A 20,714-nucleotide genomic window follows, 5' to 3' on the forward strand; every position below is an offset into this window, starting at 1 on the left:
CAGGAGAGAGAAAACAAAGAACAACAATAAAATCTCAGGGACAACAAACAGAAAATAAAATGGTAGGCTTAAGCCCCAACTTACATATTAATGGTCCAAATATAACAACAGACAAAGATTGACAGAGAAGGTTAAAAATTATGGCCCATGGGGCACATGGATGTCTCAGTTCAACATCCACCTCTTTAATTTCAGCTTAAGTCATGATCTCAGGATTGTGAGCCCACATTGGGCTCTGTGCTGGGCGTGGAGCCTGCTGAAGATTCTCTCTCTCCCTGTCACTTTGTCCTTACCTCTCCCCCTCTCTCTCCCCTTCATAATAATTATTTATTTATTTATTTATTTATTTATTTATTTATTTATTTATTATGGCCCCACTCTTAAGCTGGCTACAAAAAAAAAAAAAAAACAATGAATAAAGTTATTAAATAAGAGAACACAAGATAAACCATAAAAACATGAATCAAATGCAAGCAAGAATGGCTATACTGGTATCTTATAAGTAGACTTTAAAACAAAAACATCTATCAGGGAGGGGCATTAAGTTATTTTTAAAAAAGAGTTTACCAAAAAGACATAGCAATCTGAAATGTGTTTATACCAAATAAGAGAACTAAAAATATATGAAGCAAAAATAGATGGAACTGAAAAGAGAAATTGACAAGTCCACAGTTACAATTTGGAGATTTCAACACCTTCCTCTCACTAGACAAAAAGAAAACCCAGGGATAAAGAAGAATTCAATATGACCATCAACTACCAGGATCTAATCAACAATTTTAGACATTCCACACAGCAGCAGGATATTATTTTTCTTAAATGCTCACAAAACATAAACCAAGATAGATCATATTCTAAGTCATAAAATAAACCTCAATTGAGTTAAAAGAACTGAAATCATACAGTGCATGCATTTCCACCATAGTAGAATCAGAACAAATATTAGTAACAGGAAAATAACAGACAAATCTCCAAACACTTGAAAACTAAACAACACATTTCTAAATAATCCAGGAGTCTAAGAAGAATTCTCAAGGGAAATTTTTTAAAATACGTGGAAGTGAGTGAAAATAAAAACACAACACAGCAAAATTTGTGGGACACAGCTAAAGCAGTGCTGAGAGGAAATTTATAGCACTGAATGCATTAAGGAAAATATATTAAATCAACAATCTAAGCCCCTACTTCAATAATCTAGAAAGAGAAGAGAAAAATAAATGCAAAACAAGCAGAAAGAAGAAATGATAAAGAACAGAAAGAAGCATTAAAAGGAGAAAAAGACACTTTACCAATATCAGAAATGAAACAGCGTATATATAGACTTTACAGGTATAGAAATAAAGATTACTATTAACAACTCTATATGCCTAAAAATGGCACAACTTAGAAGTAAGTAATGGACCATTTCCTCAAAAAACACCACTAATTATTGATACGTGCAGCAACCTGGATGAATCTCCAGAAAATTATACTGAATAAAAAAAGTCCCAAAAGCAATCTTTCCGTTTATAAAACATTCTTGAAACAGCATTATTGAAATGGGAAACAGATTAATGGTTAGGTTTTAAGGAGGAGAAGGAGTACTGGGGGAAACAACAGGGATCATTGTGATGATGTAACTTTTTTATCTTGACTGTATCAATGTCAGTATCTTGGTGGTGTTCTTATACTATAATTTTATAAAATATTACCATTGTGGGAAAGTAGGTAAAGGCACCAGGGATTTTTCTGTAGTGAAGGGATTTTTCCAAGTGAAGGCAACAATGTGAGCAATAATGCAAAGTGAAGTGTGACAGCACTTTCAAAGAACAGTTTATATTTCCATTTGGCTAGAATAAAACATTTTGATAAGAGTAGATAGGACGAAGTCTGAAAAGAAAAGTAGAGAATTTTGGAGCACCTTGAATGTCAGACTAAAATTTGGTACATTGACCTAGAATTTGATATCCTGTAAAGTTATTCTTCAAAAGTAAAGGAGAAAGAAAAACTTTATCGATAAACAAAAAACAAAAAAAACAAAAAAAAAAAAGGAATTTTTCACCAGTACACCTATCTTGCAGGAAATGTTAAAAGAAGTTCTTCAGAGAGAAGGCAAATCACATAGGTCAGAAATTCAGATCAAATTAATTGATACAGTAAACTGGGAAGTAAACACAGACACTATCCTCTCAGAAAATGTACTTAGGACAAGGTAGCACATACTTCTGCGTTTCATACTTGCTTTGTCTTTATTTATTTTAATTCAGTAAAACAAGCCAAACCTGCCTCTCTCTTTTTTTTTTCCCAGAATGATTTAAGAATGTTATCAGTAAGTGATAAAGGTTAGGAAAACTAGTTTATTTTTCCCAATTCATGAAAAACCTGTAGAAACAGGTTTTTCATCAAAGTATTTGTAAAATGTCTGAGTATTGTATAAGATTTCATACAAAGTTAATTAGAAATAAATTATTTCTTTTAAGAATTATCCATGGATAAATGCCCATTCTTTACCAAGTATTGTGCTAGATATTTTTCACATAACTAGATCACCTCATTCTGTTCTCATGTGAACTCCATGAGATTTTTCTCATTGTTCTTGAGTTAATGAAATTAATACTCAAAGGGGTAGGGTATTTTCCTAGGGCCATACAAAGTGAAAGACAGGACTGAAATTTGAATCTACCTCTTCAAAGTCCAAAGCCATCATCTTTTCATGTACACCAAGTTTTGCACTTTTGACACATTAGACTGTCCTCTGCAATGGAAGATGCTTAGCAGCATCTCTGGCCTCTACCCGCTAAATGCTAGTAGTACTCCCTCCTTGAGTTTTGACAACCAGAAATGTCTCCAGATGTTCCAAATGTATCCTGAGGCACAAAATTACTCTTAGGTAAGAACTGTTGGTTTGCACTGTGGTTTGCACCTCTTAATTGTTAATTCAAAAATATTTATCCAATTAAACCAACATATATAAAACACTTTTGATTGAGCAATTACTGTACATAAATGAAGCATGAGCAGAAGAGTAACTGCATACTGTAGGATGATGAGTAAAGTGACTCATGAAGGACTTAAGTAATACTTGATCATGGAGACAAAAGAGGAAGCCAGGAAAAGTAACATCAACACTTGGTATAAATGGAAAAGTACTAGTTGCAAGAATAAGCTGAATCCATGTGTGACATTACAATTGAGAGAGAGTTCAGCAAGCAGGAAAGCAGATAAACTGAGGAGAACAGAGATATCTGCAAGCAAAACATCAGAGTCATAAGCTCAATAATTCCAAGATACTTTAAGCTGAGGCAGTGCAGTCAGGGACTAGAAAAATACTCAGGACCATAGACTTCAGGGAATTGAAGGCAGAAACCACTCCAGAAAGGAAATCTGTTACATGCTGCTTAGGAGGACAGTGCCCATGAAAGGGAGAAGAAATGTGTGGGAAATATCAGAAAGGGAGACAGAACGTAAAGACTGCTAACTCTGGGAAACGAACTAGGGGTGGTAGAAGGGGAGGAGGGCGGGGGGAGGGAGTGAATGGGTGACGGGCACTGGGTGTTATTCTGTATGTTAGTAAATTGAACACCAATAAAAAAAAAAATAAATAAAATAAATAAATAAATAAATAAAAATAAAAAAAAAAAAAAAGAAAGAAAGGGTATTTTTGATACTGGCCTGCTGTTGGACTCAAATGTGGTGAACAGCATAAGAGGCAATTTATGCTCTCATTTGATATGGATTGGAATTATAATAATATGAAAGATTACCAACTAAAAATATTTTCAAAATGTCACTTCCTATTCAAAGAACAAAACTTAAATAAGGAATTACATAATTTGAAAACTGTAAGAGTGAATGGAAACTTTGTGTATGATATTACCTCATCAATTTCATGATAAACCAAAATAGTTACTATTCTTGGTCAATATTGTGTGAGCTACATGTTTTGGAATTCCTGAGAGTGATCTTATGTATCGTTTTATCATTCATTCTTACTTAATTTCAAATATTTTCCAATACAACATCATTTAAGACCAATAAATTGTAATGCTGCTGCCATGCTAAAAATGCACCTGAAAATCAATAACTTTGAAAAGAGGTTAAATGTGATTTGACTCTATGAAAAAAACTAAACAATGCAGCCCTGGGGAAGAACACTCTGAGGGAAAAAAACAGCACTAAAACAAAAATATGCTATAAATGGCATAGATTTATATATGATAGGACTCTTTCCCGTCTACTTCATCTTTACTCCTATAAGAAAGTTTCCTTAGGAATATAAGCATTTTGATTTATTGAAGTTATTAAGGAATGTGTTCCCATTTTTTAAAGAATTGCCCTTTGTAAATAGAGTATTAGTATGTTGGAATTGGGCAGTAGATCACAAAATGAAATATTAAGTTCTAAGAAGAAAAAGAGTAGGGTCATCAAGACAGAATAACAAAGAAGCAACAGCAAAATTTAGATGGAAGAGTCATAAAAGGTTTATCTGAGAAAGCAGTGATCATGCTGAGACCAAATGGGTAAGTAAAAGTTTGTCAGGAGAAGAGAGAGTAACATTACAAATACCTCAAACAGGAAAAAGCTTGATGAAAAAAGCTGAATGACTAAAAGATGATGAGGAGGAGAGAACAGATGATACATGGCTTCATGGCTCATGACCATGAAGGAGTATTTCATGTTTCAGCTCAAGAAGACTGTGGGTTGAGATTCTGGTTCTGTTAGATGTGAGAGGTTAATTAAATTACTTCCCTCTGTTTCAATTTCTTCATCTGTAAAAAAACAACTAATATTGATAGGGCTCTCATAAGTTGTTGTGAGGTTTACTGAGTTAAAATAGGCAATTTATTATTATTATTTTTAGAAATTTATTCTGAGTACCATAAGATGCTATTGCAGGATTTTAAATGACATTATCTAATTTATTGTTTTAAAAGACCATTCCAGCTACTGCTTCTGTTTGAGAAAGTCTTGATTGGAATTTAAAGGTTTCCAAGGCATTTTGAATGATGAATAGCTTTTTGAGCTTAGAGTAAAGGATCCCAGTCACAGGTCCATCTGAGAGAAAAATGAGCGGCGCCTGGATAGCTCAGTTAGTTAAGTGTCTGCTATTGGCTCAGGTCATAATCCCCGGGTCCTGGGATGGAGCCCCGTGTCCTGCTTCTTGCTCAGCAGGGAATCTGCTTCTCCTTCAGCCTGCCAGTCTCCCTGCTTGTGCATGCTCTCTCTCTCTGTCAAATAAATAAATATAATCTTTTTTAAAAAGTAGAAAATAAAAACATTGTTAAAAAGAAAAAAATATATAAATTTGAAAAAATTTAAAAGATAAAAGAATAGGAAGTGATGAATGATAAGAGAATTAAATTGGGATACCATGATTTTAATAAAGATGATATTTTAAAAACTGAATCATTAATTCTTAATACTTAACTCATTAGAGTATACTGAATAGTGGGTGTTATGGACATCATCAACAAATGCAGAATTCCCAAATGAAGCTGCCTACTACTGTGAACTTTAAATGAGACCATATACGTAACAATAAAATATAATGGAATGGTTAGGCTAAGATACTTTTAAAATAAGACACAAAAAGCACTGCCATTAAAGAAACAATGATTAACTAGACTTCACTGAAATTAAAAACTTACATTCATCAAGACAGTATTAAGAGAGTGAAATTGCACTGCACCCCTAATAGAATGGCTATAAGTTAGAGACCAGCAGGGAAAATACTCTAAGGAAGAGTGTAGAGCAATTGAAATGCCCATATATTGCTGGTGGGAGTATAAATTGGTAGGACCACTTTGGGAAACTCTGTGCAGCATCTACTTAATCTGAAGGTACACCCTGTAGAGCAATTCTACTTCAGAAGGAGTACTTATGTCAATTATATCTCAATAAAGTGGGGCGAGGGGGAAATGATTACTTAGGTCCATCAAAAGATAACATAACAAGAATATTAATAGCAACAATAGTGGAATAATTAAGTAAATTGTATATAGCAATTTATAAATAATAAAATAGCAATAAAAAACAATGAACTATCTGCAACAATAGGATGAGGCAGACAAAAAGTTCAAAAACAGGCAATATTAATCTTAATAGAAGTTGAATAAGTGATTGCTTTAGAAAAGGGGAATTAACTGAGAGGGAACACGGGGAATCTTGGTTTGTTACATATTTCGTTCTTTACATTTTGTCAAGCTGAATACTTCAGATTGGTGCACTCTGTGTAATTAAAAATATAATTAACAAGATGTACATAATAATCTTTTATATGTAAAGAATATAAATAGATTTGTCTTTTTAGAGGTTTTTTGTTTTGTTTGTTTTTCATTTCTTTCTTTCTTTCTTGGATCTTTCAAATAGACAAAGAGTGAACTGAAGGAAACTGGAACATGGAATAAGAGGAATCAGAAAGTGTGAAAGAACATAGGAAGAATAGGAAAATGGACAAAAAATGGGAGCCTTTAGGCATGGAAATAAGGGTTATATAAACAACGAGGTGAAAACCGTAAAGAAAAATACTTCTTTGCACTCTACAAATATGGCACTAAACACCATTCTTACTTTTATGTAGTAATCAATTGACCACAATTTAGTAGCAGTCTTTCTTCTTAAGAACTAATTTGAATCTTGAAATGATTTCTTTGGGTATGCTAACTGTCCCTGCTTCATGTCCTTCTTGTTTCTGTGTGACATCGTCTACAGAGTGAGCACACTGGAGAGATCTATAGGTTACTTAAACAAAAAGAAGAAATTTATAATTACTTTGGTTCAAACAGTTTTAAATAAAGTATCAGACTAGATATTTGGCCAGTGCTAAAGTTCCCTGACTAGCTTTTTGAAGCTTTAAGAATTATATTACTTTCTTTCACATCATCAATCTGTATTATATAGTTAGGTAGTTTTACTTCAAGTCTCCCATCGACATTTCTTTTGTATGCATATACTGAAATGATTTTATTTAATAAAAAAAGAACATCTCCTGTGTGGATTTTAAATTTCCCTTATTAAATATTTATATTTTCAAAATGTCTTTATTTAATTGAGTGAGGTGCTTGGTGCCATTTCAAAATAACCTCAGGTGGTAGGTGTAATGACATATCAAAGATTTGACCTTTAGCATTTTAGGGTTCTATTTGTCTGCATTTTCTTCTGCATTCATTTAGTCTTAATTTATATGCTATTTCTCTGTATGACTTAATGAGTGGATATATTTGGCATGAGATTCATTAGCAAAGAGAAAATATATCTGAATACATATTATTTCTGTGCAGTCGGACTAGTGATTTTAACTTCATTTATATATATCTGTGTACGGGCTGATCAGTATTCGTACAACCGTCATTCATTCTCGTTAAGTGCTCAGCTGAAGAAACCCTGGCTCTACTAAACTGAGGCCCATTCTCTTACTTCTCACCTCTTTGCAGTCAGCATATTATATTCTTTTATTTACCTAGAGATGCTTTATTTTTCAATTCTCTGCTATTCCTTTTAAAGAAAATTGAATGTAGTATTTACACAGTTGTAATTAAATTAACATCTTGCAGCATCTTCATGTATGCTTTGGTAACATCAATAATCATTTGTCTGGATAGCTTTCAGCCTAGAAGCAGAGAAATAGGATAATTATCAAGAACAGTATTGTGATATAAAAGTTATTTTTATTTACCCATTTTAGTATTAAATTGATTTTTAGAAATGGGTATTTCTTACAGGGGATTTTTGTTAAATACATTATTTGTCAGTAAGACTGCATATTTATGCTTAAATTATTTATTTTTATATTTTTCTCAGTTTACACAAATCTTTATCCCAAGAAGAAAACCTGAAGGATCAGTTTAACCATACACTTAGTACTTACGAAGAAGCTTTAAAAAGTAGAGAGAACATTGTCTCCATCACTCAACAACAGAATGAGGAACTGGCTACCCAACTACAGCAAGCTCTGACAGATCGAGCAAACATGGAATTAGAGCTTCAGCATGCCATGGAGGCCTCCCAAGCAGCCAATGACAAAGTTCAGAAGTAAGTAAAATGATCTTACATTATTTCAAAAGCATGAAACAAGACAAAACAAAAACACTTCTTTTACAACTAAATATTATTTAATATTCATGCTATTAATGATTTAAGAAAAAAATAGATTGAGTCAAATGAACTTTTTTATTAACTGATCTTCATTATTTCATGGAAGCCATACTATTAAAATCGTTTCATAGGTAATAGGTAAAGTTATTGGCAAGGGGAAGAGGCAGTTAAGTAATCAACTTTACTCATTTAACTTTGTGATAATCCTGCTTGAGTTGAGATCATCTGTGACTCTATAATCTGAAGCACATGGAATTGTTCCAGTGGAATTAGTTTTCATGTGTTGTTTTTCCGAAGTATTCAGTACAGCTTTTCACAGTGCATAATTACATTTGCTTATTTTCAGTGATTTTTGCATTTTTGTTAAAATTTAAATAAAGCTATAAAATCAATCAGTCTTTACAATAGCTAGCAAAATGTTAACATAGGACATATCATGCAAAGACGTCACCTGTTAATTTAAGGAACTTGAACACTAGCAGAATTTCTAAGGCACCTTTAGTGGAATGGAACTTGTCATTTTAACTGATCCCATCTTTATGTATTGTTAACAGCATTATCTCATTCATACACTTAATTGCCTTCAATTCCTACCTTTTTCCTTAATTTGTTTTCAGTCTCACAGTATGAAGTAGTGCTAACTTCAAAGTTTCTTACTTCTTTAGTTTTTATTTGACAATAAATCATCTCAACCATTTACCCAATATCCCTGAAACTATGGTTTTTTGTTTTTTAAGATTTATTTATTTATTTATCCATGAGAGACACGGAGAAAGAGGCAGAGACATAGGTAGAGGGAGAAGCAAACTCCCTGCAGGAAGCCCCGTGTAGGACTTGATCCCAGAACTCCAGGATCACACCCTGAGCCGAAGGCAGATGCTCAATTCCTGAGCCACCCGAGTCCCTGAAATTATGTTTTGGATGGTAGCCCAAAGTCAGGTAAATCTATAGTTAAGACCCATTTTAAAACAGATTACGAATTATGCATATTAAAATCTTTACAGTCAGAATGCCCTGAAATTTATCATTTATGGTAAGTATTCTAATTTTTGTAGGTTTAAAGATTATTTTTATGTTCAGTCGGAAACCATATCCCATTATTCACAATATACATTAACATTCTAAAAACACTAAGATACATAGGTAGGTCTCATTTCATTGTAAATTACAAATCAGTAACTTCTGACAGTATCTGTTAGCTCTATTTGCTTAAAGTCTACAAATAATTACAATTTCAGAGTTTTCTTTACATGTAATTCTTTAATTTATATACATGACTAAAATCCCCTAAAACTGTTCCCCAGAGACCAATTAAATTTCTATAAAATCTTTGGAAATGTCAACTTTTATTTTTTAGATTTTATCAACTATTATTATTATTTTGTAAGAAATCATTTTAAAAAAACTTTGTATACCAAGAAGTAGAAATAACATCATTTCAGATAATGCTTTAAGTTGAATCAGTTTAACCTTTTGAAAAAACTTATTATTTTGTCCTATTCTTCACATTTAACCACAGACAGATCAAAAGGTTTTAATGGAATGATACTAATCAATGGACAGAGTTTAAGTGAAACAATTATGTTATTTAAATGTTAAATTTAAATTTAAATGTTGAATCTTTTATTCTAATTTCCAGCAGTAAGACCGAGAGGAAATACTGTGAGGCTTTCTTGTTCGCATTCAATTCACTATATTTTATTTTTAACTGCCTTCAGTTGGGCAGTATACCTTCATTGCAGTTAATGTGGGCATCAATCTTTTCATTGCATATAAGAGATAACCTTCCAGGAAACCAGCTTATAAGACTTTGTTAGATGGTATTAGTATTCTCCATATAATCTGAAATCACTGTTCTTAGCAATTATTTTTGAAGGTCCTTTGTAATATGTCAGTATTCTGGGCAGTAATTACGATGTAAACTAAATAGGTGCACATTTCCCCTTTTCCTTTCACCACCAGATTTCTTGAATAACTGATCTATATTCATTATCACATCTTTCAATTTGATTCACTCCTGTGCTACTCACTACACAATGGTGAGCTTTTATACAAAATTGTTCTTTTTTAAGAGTACCAGTAATTTTTACCTAAAAAATTAGAGTACCTAACTTTTAAATTCAGTGGCCTTTTTCTAATTATATTTTTATTATAAAACTAATATAAAATCATGGTAAACAGAAAGTAAAGATGCTCACATGTCTTCAATAATATAGCATAGTGGTTTAAAATCTCAGGATCTGGATTCAAAATGCAGAGGTACATGAACTTGCACATTTTATCTTAAAACCTGTGCTAGTGCAGATCATAATATATGGATAATAATACTCCCACCTCATAATGTTATAAGAATTAGATGAGATAAATGTGTAATGCCTTTAGAACAATGCACATCGCATAGTCCCTCCTTCTCTTGCCATTTCATCCCACACTGTAATGTCCCATTCTTCAAAAGGGCTCAATCTTTTCAAGACTAAATACCTTATATCTGTGTATTCCTCTGCTTGGAGCCTTTTCCCCCTTTACCCCATAAAAAACATTCATCCCATGAGATTCAGTGCAGCATAGAGGAGAGAGGCAAGCTGTATAGCCAAGTCAGACAAACCTAGACTTCAATCCCTGCTTTCCTACTTATCACCTGTGAGATCTGGGACAAATTACTTAACCCTTGGAAGCAAAGGTTCCTCAGCTGAAAATTTCAGACAGTAATACGGCCTTCTCAGGCAGGTGTGATATGAGTAATAAATTGGATGCCATGTAAAATACCTAATTCGGTGCCAGTTACTTTATTATAAGCATTTTATAAATTATATTATTAGTATAATTGTACTCATCAGACTAGCAAGACTAGTTCAAGTAATTCTTCTCTACAAAGTCTTTTTCAACTTCCTAGAAAGTTAAATATCACTCCCTTTTGTGTGGTTGTCATAGTATGTTTGTTAAAAATTCCTCCACTGAAATTAAAGTCCTCAGCATTCTCCTGTATCTCCCTTCCCAGTGATGGTCTTCAGCAGTTTCAGCACTGTCCTCCTTCCCTCACTCTTTCTTACTCATCACATTCACTTTGCTGTCAATCTCTGTTTTCTCTACCGCCTAAGAATCATCTGACTCCCTTTATGCCATCCTCACTTGCTCATTGCACTATTTCAGGCCCTCATCATCCCTCATCTAGACTATTGAAATAATCATAAAACTAGTTTACCTGCCTCTAGCTCTCAAGTTTGTCTTCCTCACTGCCACCAAAGTTAATTTTTTCTAAAACTGAAATCAGATTATATAACTTTTCTATTTAAAATCTTTCAGAGGCTGTCATCCCCTACACACTAAAGCATAAACAACTTAGCACCATATATGAGGCTTGTCCTGGCCTCCCATTTTTTGGTATCATTTCCTCCCATGACTCCAACCACAGTATCTGTACACAAGCTATTTCTTCTTCTTAAAGCATATTCTTCCCATTTCCTCTAGTACCTAGCCAAATTTTTGTTGCTCCTTAAAGTCCAGTCTTGACATTACCTCTGTGATGTTTATCTTTTGTATTGTTTTCATTGTACTTAATCCGTACCTTTGTTACAGGTCTTCATGATCTAGGTGTTATAATTGCTTTGTTTATCTGTTTCTGTTTCACTCCCTGTAAAATTACTCCTCATTGAGCATTCCTAAGACATAGACCGTGTTCTCTCCATCCTTGTATCCACACCTCTTCCAAATATTCACACAGATGCCTGCTGTAAAGTAGGTACTCTGTAAACACAAACAAATGAACTAGAACAATTTAATAGGTTGATGGGATAACAGCATAAAGTAAGAGCAGGTCAGATCAGGAATACACAGGAAAATTTCAAATGTGCTCTGGTCTACTTTTGGTCCTAGATTAAAAAAAAAAAAAATTTGTCCCAACCCAGTACTCAATGCTGATAGAGGAATTTCATAGAAAAGAATGACCTTTGTGGCTCTCCTGCCTGCCTTTCTCACTGCGACCACTACTCCTATGGTGTCTGACTTTCTAGTGAGCTTTTAACCCTTGTCCTATCCATGAAGTTTAAATCTTCAGTAATAATAGAGAGAGACTATATACTATTTCTAATAATTGTAGAATTTTAAGTTTATATTTTTTAGAGTCAAATGAATTTCTTAAATTTTTTTTAGCCTATAGGAGTATTCCTAAAAAGGAAAGTGATACAGAATTAGCATCTATAAGCTAACCAATATTTATAGGCAGAAACACTGATGGGGGAAAGTGTAAAGAGTGCCAGACTTCATTGTCCAAAACTGGCTTCGTGGCCCAGGTGACATAAAGCCTAAAATTTCACCAGTGGAAATCCATTCTCTTGTGTCAAGCAAGGTTAAGGTACTTCTCTTTTTAAATTGTATATGTTTGTGGAAGAAGAATACATTGTCATTTTGGTTTTAGGTTGCTCTTTAGCTGATCCTGAATGCACTTAGTTTTGGTGAGCTATGTGGAAGTAGAGGGAACTAAAGAGCAGGTTAAGAGCATAGTAACTTTGTAAGAGAAACTTCTCTTAATGATTCTGCCAAGGACCGTCCATAATCTTCATTTATTAAAAAGAAAACTGACACACAAATCCATTAAGTGATATTTTTATCATCATGGGAGATTTAAATTCAGTTGTTCTTTACACTAGATTTTATTTCCCATCTGTCGTTCTGTCTGTAGCTATAGTTCTTGTAACCTAGAACAAAAGTTTTCTGAAGGATTTAAAAAATATATTTGACTATACTTAACATACCTAAGCTACACGTAATTACTTGAAAGTATTTACAACCAGGCTTATAAGGTTAGAAGATCTCAGAAGCTTCTAGATATTACAATAAAGTAGCTTTTGTTGCATATCATCTTTACTATGGGCCAGATTTATACTGATACGACTCAAATCCCTCATAAACTATAACTATAATAAATAGGTCAGACAAAAAGATACAGGACAAAAATTCAGCACTTTTAAACATGTTTTCAAGAAAGAATATAGCCCTTTCTAAAATTTTCTTTCTTTCCATACTTTTAAAAAAATCAGATACTTAAAATTTACATGTGTCCTAATTTCTACTTGCATAATGAAAATACCAAAGATCAGCATAAAACATTTCCTTTTGAAATATAGGGCACCCTGAGTTTTTGAGTGGTATTGACAGGAAAGAAAGGAAGAAGAAGAAGAAGGAGGACATGTAAGCTAACAAAAAGTCTTTCCTGCCTCTTGGTCAAATACTGATTTCTATGAAGAAGTTGAGGTCACAAAGAAATTGTGAATTCTCAGCCTGGTTTCCCTGCTGATGAGGAACTGTCTGTAGTTCCCTTCGAGGTGTCAGGGGAGTCGCCATAGTGTCACACAAGGGTTCTTAGCGTAGAGCAAACATACTTTCCACAAACTCAGCTGCTTAATCTGTTTGCAGGTTGAATTATAAAACAGGGTAGATGACTCTGAGTGCTGGGAAGGGGAACAGAGCATTTCTACAGTTTCTTGGTTTAAAAAAAAAAAAAAAGCCTACAGTTTTCATCAAAAAATATCACTAAACTTTTTAATTTTGCTGCTGGCTCCAGAATCTGATTTGAACCATAATGAAAACTAATTGTGGTAAAATATCCTTACATAGTTTAATACAAAAGGTGTTATATAGTTGTATTTTCTTTTCACTAAAATTTTTCTGCTTCTTGCCAATTTTACCTGTGATTTTTTTTTTATAAATTCTTAGTTGGACTATAAATATCAAAGCAACAGTACAAACATCTGAATGCTTTGTAAATTCTTGTTGATTGAATCAAAGAATAAGTTTCATAAATTCTCAACTCAGCACAAGGTTTAAGTCATTAATTAATATGAAGTTGAAAATCACTTTGATTTATTAGTATTGTTAATAAATGGGAGGACCTAAAACTTCTGGAAATTGCTCTTCAAAATTTATTTTTTGTTTAAGATTTAAAAGCTCTATGAAAAAAAAAAAAAAAAAAAGCTCTATGAAATACAATACATACCTCAGCACATAATAAGTCAAGTAATTTATTCCTGATAGTTTATGTACAAATAAACTTCCCAATCAGCCCTGTAAGGCAGCTTCCAAATCTAGATCCAATTAGATATTATTTATTATTTATATGTAGAAAATGGCTTCATATGACTCCTAAGTAATCATGAAGATGTACAGCATCTAACATGCCTAATTTTTATTCTTGAGCACATGAAATGTTTAAGAATTTAATACTCTGGATTTGTAAATTATAGCACATGTTTTTAAATTAAATACGTATTTAACTTATGAAATACAAGTCTTCTTACACACTATCAAATAAGTATGTATTTTATAAAGAATTTAATTCCATTATATATTTGTATAGTGGATCACCTTTCTCATCCATTGAGCACATAAAGTAGATTTCTTTAGAGCTACTTTTATTATATATAAATACAGAGATACCTCTCACATTTGATAGATATGTATTATATTCATTTCTTTATAAAAACTAAAGAGTTGGGATAACACCTTTATCTTTAGGGAATGTGTCACTTTGACACAAAAAAGAAACATAGTGTTAGTTGTCTATGACATTCCTCTCTACCAGGGAAGGATTAATGTAGGATGATTGAAATTGAAGTCTAACCCAGAACTTGACAAATGAAATGGAAAGTGAAGGATGCAGGCTAAAGAAGAAAAGAAATTCTCAAAACTAAGAATCTTAACTTTCTCTGATAAGTTCCCTTAATGGTTAACTTTATGGAATGAATCATAAAGAGCATAAAGAACATGAAAATAGGGACTAAAAAGTTAAATTACAACACAGCTGCTTACATTCGATCTGCTTCTTCATTTCAGAACCTATCTTCAAATAGGTGATCTAGAGTTGAGCTAATTAATATGCATTTCTGCCTACTAAGATAGATGAAACATGTTTCAGATGAGTACAATGGAAAGGAATGAGAAAAAAAGAACAGAAGAGTAAAATATGGGAGAGATCCATGCTGTTTCAGTTTAAGACTAAATAAAATGCAGGAATTTTTATTGTTTTTCATTAATCCCAATATTACAGTAATTAAAAGAGATAATGTGGGATCCCTGGGTGGCGCAGCGGTTTAGCGCCTGCCTTTGGCCCAGGGCGCAATCCTGGAGACCCGGGATTGAATCCCACATCGGGCTTCCGGTGCATGGAGCCTGCCTCTCCCTCTGCCTCTGTGTCTCTCTCTGTGACTATCATACATTAAAAAATAAATAAATAAATAAAATTAAAAGAGATAATGTTCCTGTTATTTTAGGGGAATTATAGGATCCACTTAACAATGACCATATGCTTTTTAACCAAAACTTGACAGGTAAAAAAAAAACAGGAGTTCTTATGCTTCAGAAACATTCATATGTGATTTTCACTCATTTATATGAAATTGTAGTTCCTTAGAGTGGCCATATGATCTGACAAGCATCCTTTCCCTTGATTCTTAAATGTCTTTTTTTTTTTAATTTTTATTTATTTATGATAGTCACAGAGAGAGAAAGAGAGAGAGAGAGAGAGGCAGAGACACAGGCAGAGGGAGAAGCAGGCTCCATGCACCGGGAGCCCGAGGTGGGATTCGATCCCGGGTCTCCAGGACCGCGCCCTGGGCCAAAGACAGGCGCTAAACCGCTGCGCCACCCAGGGATCCCCTTTCCCTTGATTCTGTTCTTAGCTCCAGTTAAAACCTTCTTACTGTTTACCCTTAACAGGCTACAGAGCTTCTAGATACTTCTGTGAAGACAGGAAAACTCATTCATCCATCTTATCTGAGAGTAGTTTTAGAATTGATAAAAATACGATATATAAAGTAATTTTAATTTTCTTACTTGCACTAATCACCAGTGTACTTTAGGATACTTTTGTAGTCAGGAAGAGAAAAGGGAAGCTACTGTAAAAATTTTATTTTTTCATTTTATTTAAATTCAGTTAATTAACATATAATATATTATTGGTTTCAGAGGTATAGGTCAGTGATTCATCAGTCTTATATAATACCTACCCAGTGCTCATCAATAAGAAATTTTCATTATTCCTGCTAGGATGTTGCTCAGCCTCATTATACTTGACAGCTCACTCAGAACTTCCTCCCTTGCTTTTTCTGTTCTTAAACACATGGAAAATTTAATATGATGTATCTCCCTAGTAGTATAGAAAGGTCTCCATTTTTATATAAATCAAAGTCTGGTTTTCTTTTAATAAAAATTCAATATACGTAACTAAAATCGGATATATACTTCCTTACTAGGTATAGGTTTTATTCCCAAAATACAACTTAAAAAAAAACTAAATTGAACCCAAGAATAAGTAGAAATAACAGTTTTACTTGGATTCTAACATTCCATGTTTGATTATTTCTCCCCACTAAGGGATTTGCCCATGTACACATGTGGCCCTTGAAAAATACAGAATAAAAGAATCTTTCAGGGCTTCTGGGTGGCTCAGTCTCTTAAGAGTCCCATTCTTGAGTTCTCAGTTCTCAGTTGATTCTCAGTTCAGGTTGATATCAAGGTCCTGAATTTGGACTCTGCATTGATCTCCACATCGGGCATGGAGCCTATTTAATGAAAAAGAAGAAAAGAAAAAAAGAAAAGAAAAGAAAAGAAAAGAAAAGAAAAGAAAAGAAAAGAAAAGAAAAAAGAAAAGAAAAGAAAAGAAAAGAAAAGAAAGAAAAAAAGAAAAGAAAAGAAAAGAAGAAGGAAGGAAGGAAGGAAGGAGGGAAAAAAGAAGGAAAGGAAGAAAAGAAAGAAAGAAGAAAGAAAGAAAAAAGAAAGAAAGAAAGAAAGAAAGAAAGAAAGAAAGAAAGAAAGAAAGAAAGAAAGAAAAAAAAAGAAAAGAAGAAAAGAAAAGAAAAGAAAGAAAAGAAAAGAAAGAAAATATTTTGCTTATTTCAGTGTAAGCTGTAGCTTTCCCTGGTGGTAAAATCATAAATGTTGTCCATACATGAACTTTATTCTTGATCATTTATAGTTAAAAAGAAAAAGTCATTCTATAATAATATAGTATATAATAGCAGCTGAAGTGATCTTCCTTGTCATATTGTTATATATTCTTGGGCAACTCAACAAATATTTTTTTTCTTTACTTCTTAACCAAAGTATAAAGAAAAAAAGAGTTTCACTACTATCAATTACTCTGTCAAGTGTTTCTGTGTAAAGACTGACTAAAAGTGAAAGTTAGGCTCCAGAAATTACATGGTGAACAGAATTTTGGAACTTACTAAACTTGATCATTTTAACTTTTTAATTGTTTTGGTATTTATACCATTCAAGCTAATAGTCCTTGGGATATCATTCTCATTTGACTTTCTTTTGATGCATATAGCAATATCCTAAAAAGCATACAAAAGTATACATTATTTCTCTTTATGTTACCGTTTGTCATTTGACAAGCTACACAATGGTAAAAAAAAAAAAAAAAGCATATTATCAATTAAAATCTTGAAACATCTTCTTCCTTCAATTAGTTTGCCTTCTGAGCTATGTATATTTCACATCAGTCTTCCAAGAAGTTCTCTACTACTGACGGGAGGGCCTAATCTTTCCCAGAGTGGTGGGAGTAGCACAGTTCAAGAACAAGAATGAATCTCTGTATAATCACACCACAATGTGAGGTGACCCCAAGACAGAGAACTGACCAGATACACATATGGGTTTTAGGAAGACTTTCTGATGCTCTTTTTTAACACAGCTGTGAGAAGAATGTGGCTAAGACCCAATAGTCATTCTTGAGTAGAGCTGGCAAAGGAAACCATGAGGAGAAGAGAATTTAACACATGGGTGTAAGAGAGCACGGCTTCATTGATGCGATCTGAGGGGAATGCCTAATGACTGGAAGAATCAAACTTGGCAATGAAAACACAAAGCTCTTTTCATCAATTCAAACGCAGTCTCTAAAGCTGCAGATGGTCACCTCCAGCCTTGTCTATTCAGTGTGAGGTTTTATAAAATGGCACTTTGGTGAATACTAATAGATCAAAACAAAGATTTAATAACGTAAAGATGTGGTGTTCATTTTTAAATGAGTATACAGGTCAATGTCTCAGAAAAGGATAAAAAGAGTACCTTTTATATGTGGGTCTAAAGTCTTTTTGTTATTTTTCAACTTCAAAAATAAATGACATCTTTAACATACAGATTGTGTTTCATGGAAGAGAGTTTACATTATGGAAAAGAGACCAAAATCAGGGTTTATATCTACACTTACTGATTTCATTGCTTCCGTTTGAGGATTCTCAATTTATAATGTCTGTTAATGTCATTCTAAATATTTCCTTGCGACTCACTTGATAGGATAAATATATATTATCATTCTCAAGGATGAATCAATCTAATTAAAAATTTAGGCCAAAATATTTTATACTTGAAAGAGAACTTTTTCCCCTATCTTTTCAGAGAATGCTAAGAGACATTGTTTAGTACAAAGAGAGCCTTTGAACTTTAATGCAGTCTTGCAATTACATTTTTGCTACACTGGATTTGATTTTCTACAGTTTTACAAATTCCTAATAATTGCTTATATGTGAAAAGGTAATTCACTGCATTCTAACTTGTTACTGCTTACATAACTGAATCTTACTTTGAATTAAAATATGGTATATTTTTCCAGAATAAATTACATTATTAGACATGATTAGCACTTTATAGTTTGTAAACTTCAAAGCTAAACTCAAAAGAATTAAGCTTTAATATCCAAAATAAGCTTAACATATGGACATAAATAACTCATTAATAGCTTTCACATTTCTACTACTTGTGAAGTAAATATAATTAGTAAGTCTGTATGCCTAATACTTTTATGTAATAAGTAACACTAATATATAATAAATTAAAGCACTAGAATTGAAAGTTAAAGGCGAGACAACTTAGTAGAGATATCAGTGAACTAACAAGACCCTTGATTGTCATTAACTGAGTATGTAGAAGTCATTAAATTATGTTTCTTCTCAGTCCTCATCTGGAAGGTAAAACTGATTTACTTGCCCTATACTTCAAAACATGTCTGTGAGGATCAAATAAGATGTGTGTGCATAAAAGTATTTTGAAAAGTATAATGTGCTCTATAAATGTAAGTCATTGACTAAAGAATATCTTTGACTTATACATTTTAAATAAAAAGTTATAACCACCTTTTGGGAACTAGAAATAGTAAAGTGAGAAAAATAATAAATTTAGCCTCAGAGACATAAAGTAAATACGATATAACTCTGAAAAAAGAGATTCTTCACAAAGATCTTGGAAACGAGAAGTAAAAAGGATTCTATGCATTTTCATACATTACTAGTAAGAAAGCAAAATGGTAAAACCCCTGTGGACAAGAATTTGATAATATCTAACAAAATTACATATGCATTTACATTTTGACTAAGGAAAAATGCTTCTTTTTTATATAAATTTATTTTTTATTGGTGTTCAATTTGCCAGTGAAATGGCAGGACACCTGCACCCCAATGTTTATTTTTTTTTTCACCCCAATGTTTATAGCAGCAATGTCCACAATAGCCAAATTGTGGAAGGAGCTTCAGTGTCTGTTGAAAGATGAATGGATAAAGAAGATGTGGTCCATGTATACAAAGGAAAAATGCTTCTAGGAATCCATCCTGAATATATACCTCCATGAATATGAAACAACATAGGAAAAATGGATTGGTTGTTTGTTTTCTAAAGATTTATTTATTTATTTATTTATTTATTTATTTATTTATTTATTTATTTATTTATTTTAGAGAGGGGGAGAGAGAGAGAGCTAGAGATAGTAGTGGTGGGGCAGAGGGAGAGGGAGAGAAAATCTCAAGCAGACTCCATACTGAGCGTGGAGTTGGATTAAAGTTTGAATCCAGGTCCCTGAGATCATGTCCTGACCTGAAACCAAGAGTCTGAGACTCCACTAACTGCACCACCTGGGTGCCCCTATAGGATTGTTTTTAATAGCAAACATAAGCAATCCAAACAGAATAGTTGAAAAAACCATGACATATTCATCTAATAGAATACAATTCAACTGTGAGAGAGAGAGAGAGAGAGAGAGAGAGAGAAAGGAAGTCTATAAACTGATAGTGATTTCAGAACATATTCCTAACTGGAAAAAAAAAAATCAAGTACTTACAGTATTCTATCTTTTATGGGAAAAATAGGCATAAAAGGAATAAGAAAGATAAACCCAAAACTAATGAATTATTAGCCTTTTGAAGTAGATGGGAAAGAGCTCCTAAGTCTGGAGAAGGGAAAGTACAGTGAGTATAGAATATCTTTTCATGCCAGAAAGCAAGTACTCAAAGACTAACAGGGTCATGTTGAAAGGACACAAGAGCCAGTTTGGAAAGGTTCCCAGTCTCCATATTTGGTACAATTTATGCATGGGGAGAAAAAGGAGCAGTATTTGATTAGAGGATATTTTTTACAGTCTATAAATATACTTAAAGTATATTTTAAAGCCTATAAATATACTTTAAAAATGGAGGATGGAAAGGAAGAAGTTCTTTTGTATAAAAGAATAGCAGTCCATAAATGTAGTTAGAATAATAGAATATCATCACCTTATATACCCCAGGGTGATTAACTCAAGCAAAGATCATCAGCCATACAGTGAGTTAAAAGTAGTTAGTTTGATACTAGAATCAGTCTAGTTTGGGAAAACTTGCTTG

At 33.0% G+C, this 20,714-nt stretch overlaps 1 protein-coding gene across 2 annotated transcripts in view; it reads left to right on the plus strand.

Moving 5' to 3' along the window:
- MIPOL1 (mirror-image polydactyly 1) overlaps positions 1-20,714 on the plus strand; it is a 325,308-nt gene that overhangs the window by 273,997 nt on the left and 30,597 nt on the right. For both annotated transcript variants that reach the window (XM_077909071.1, XM_077909070.1), the window contains one exon: positions 7,780-8,010. In XM_077909071.1, the coding sequence (XP_077765197.1) occupies positions 7,780-8,010 (231 nt within the window). The remainder of the gene's footprint in view (positions 1-7,779; positions 8,011-20,714) is intronic.

Source organism: Canis aureus, chromosome 9 (genome assembly GCF_053574225.1).
Source record: "Canis aureus isolate CA01 chromosome 9, VMU_Caureus_v.1.0, whole genome shotgun sequence".
Taxonomy (NCBI): Eukaryota; Metazoa; Chordata; class Mammalia; order Carnivora; family Canidae; genus Canis; species Canis aureus.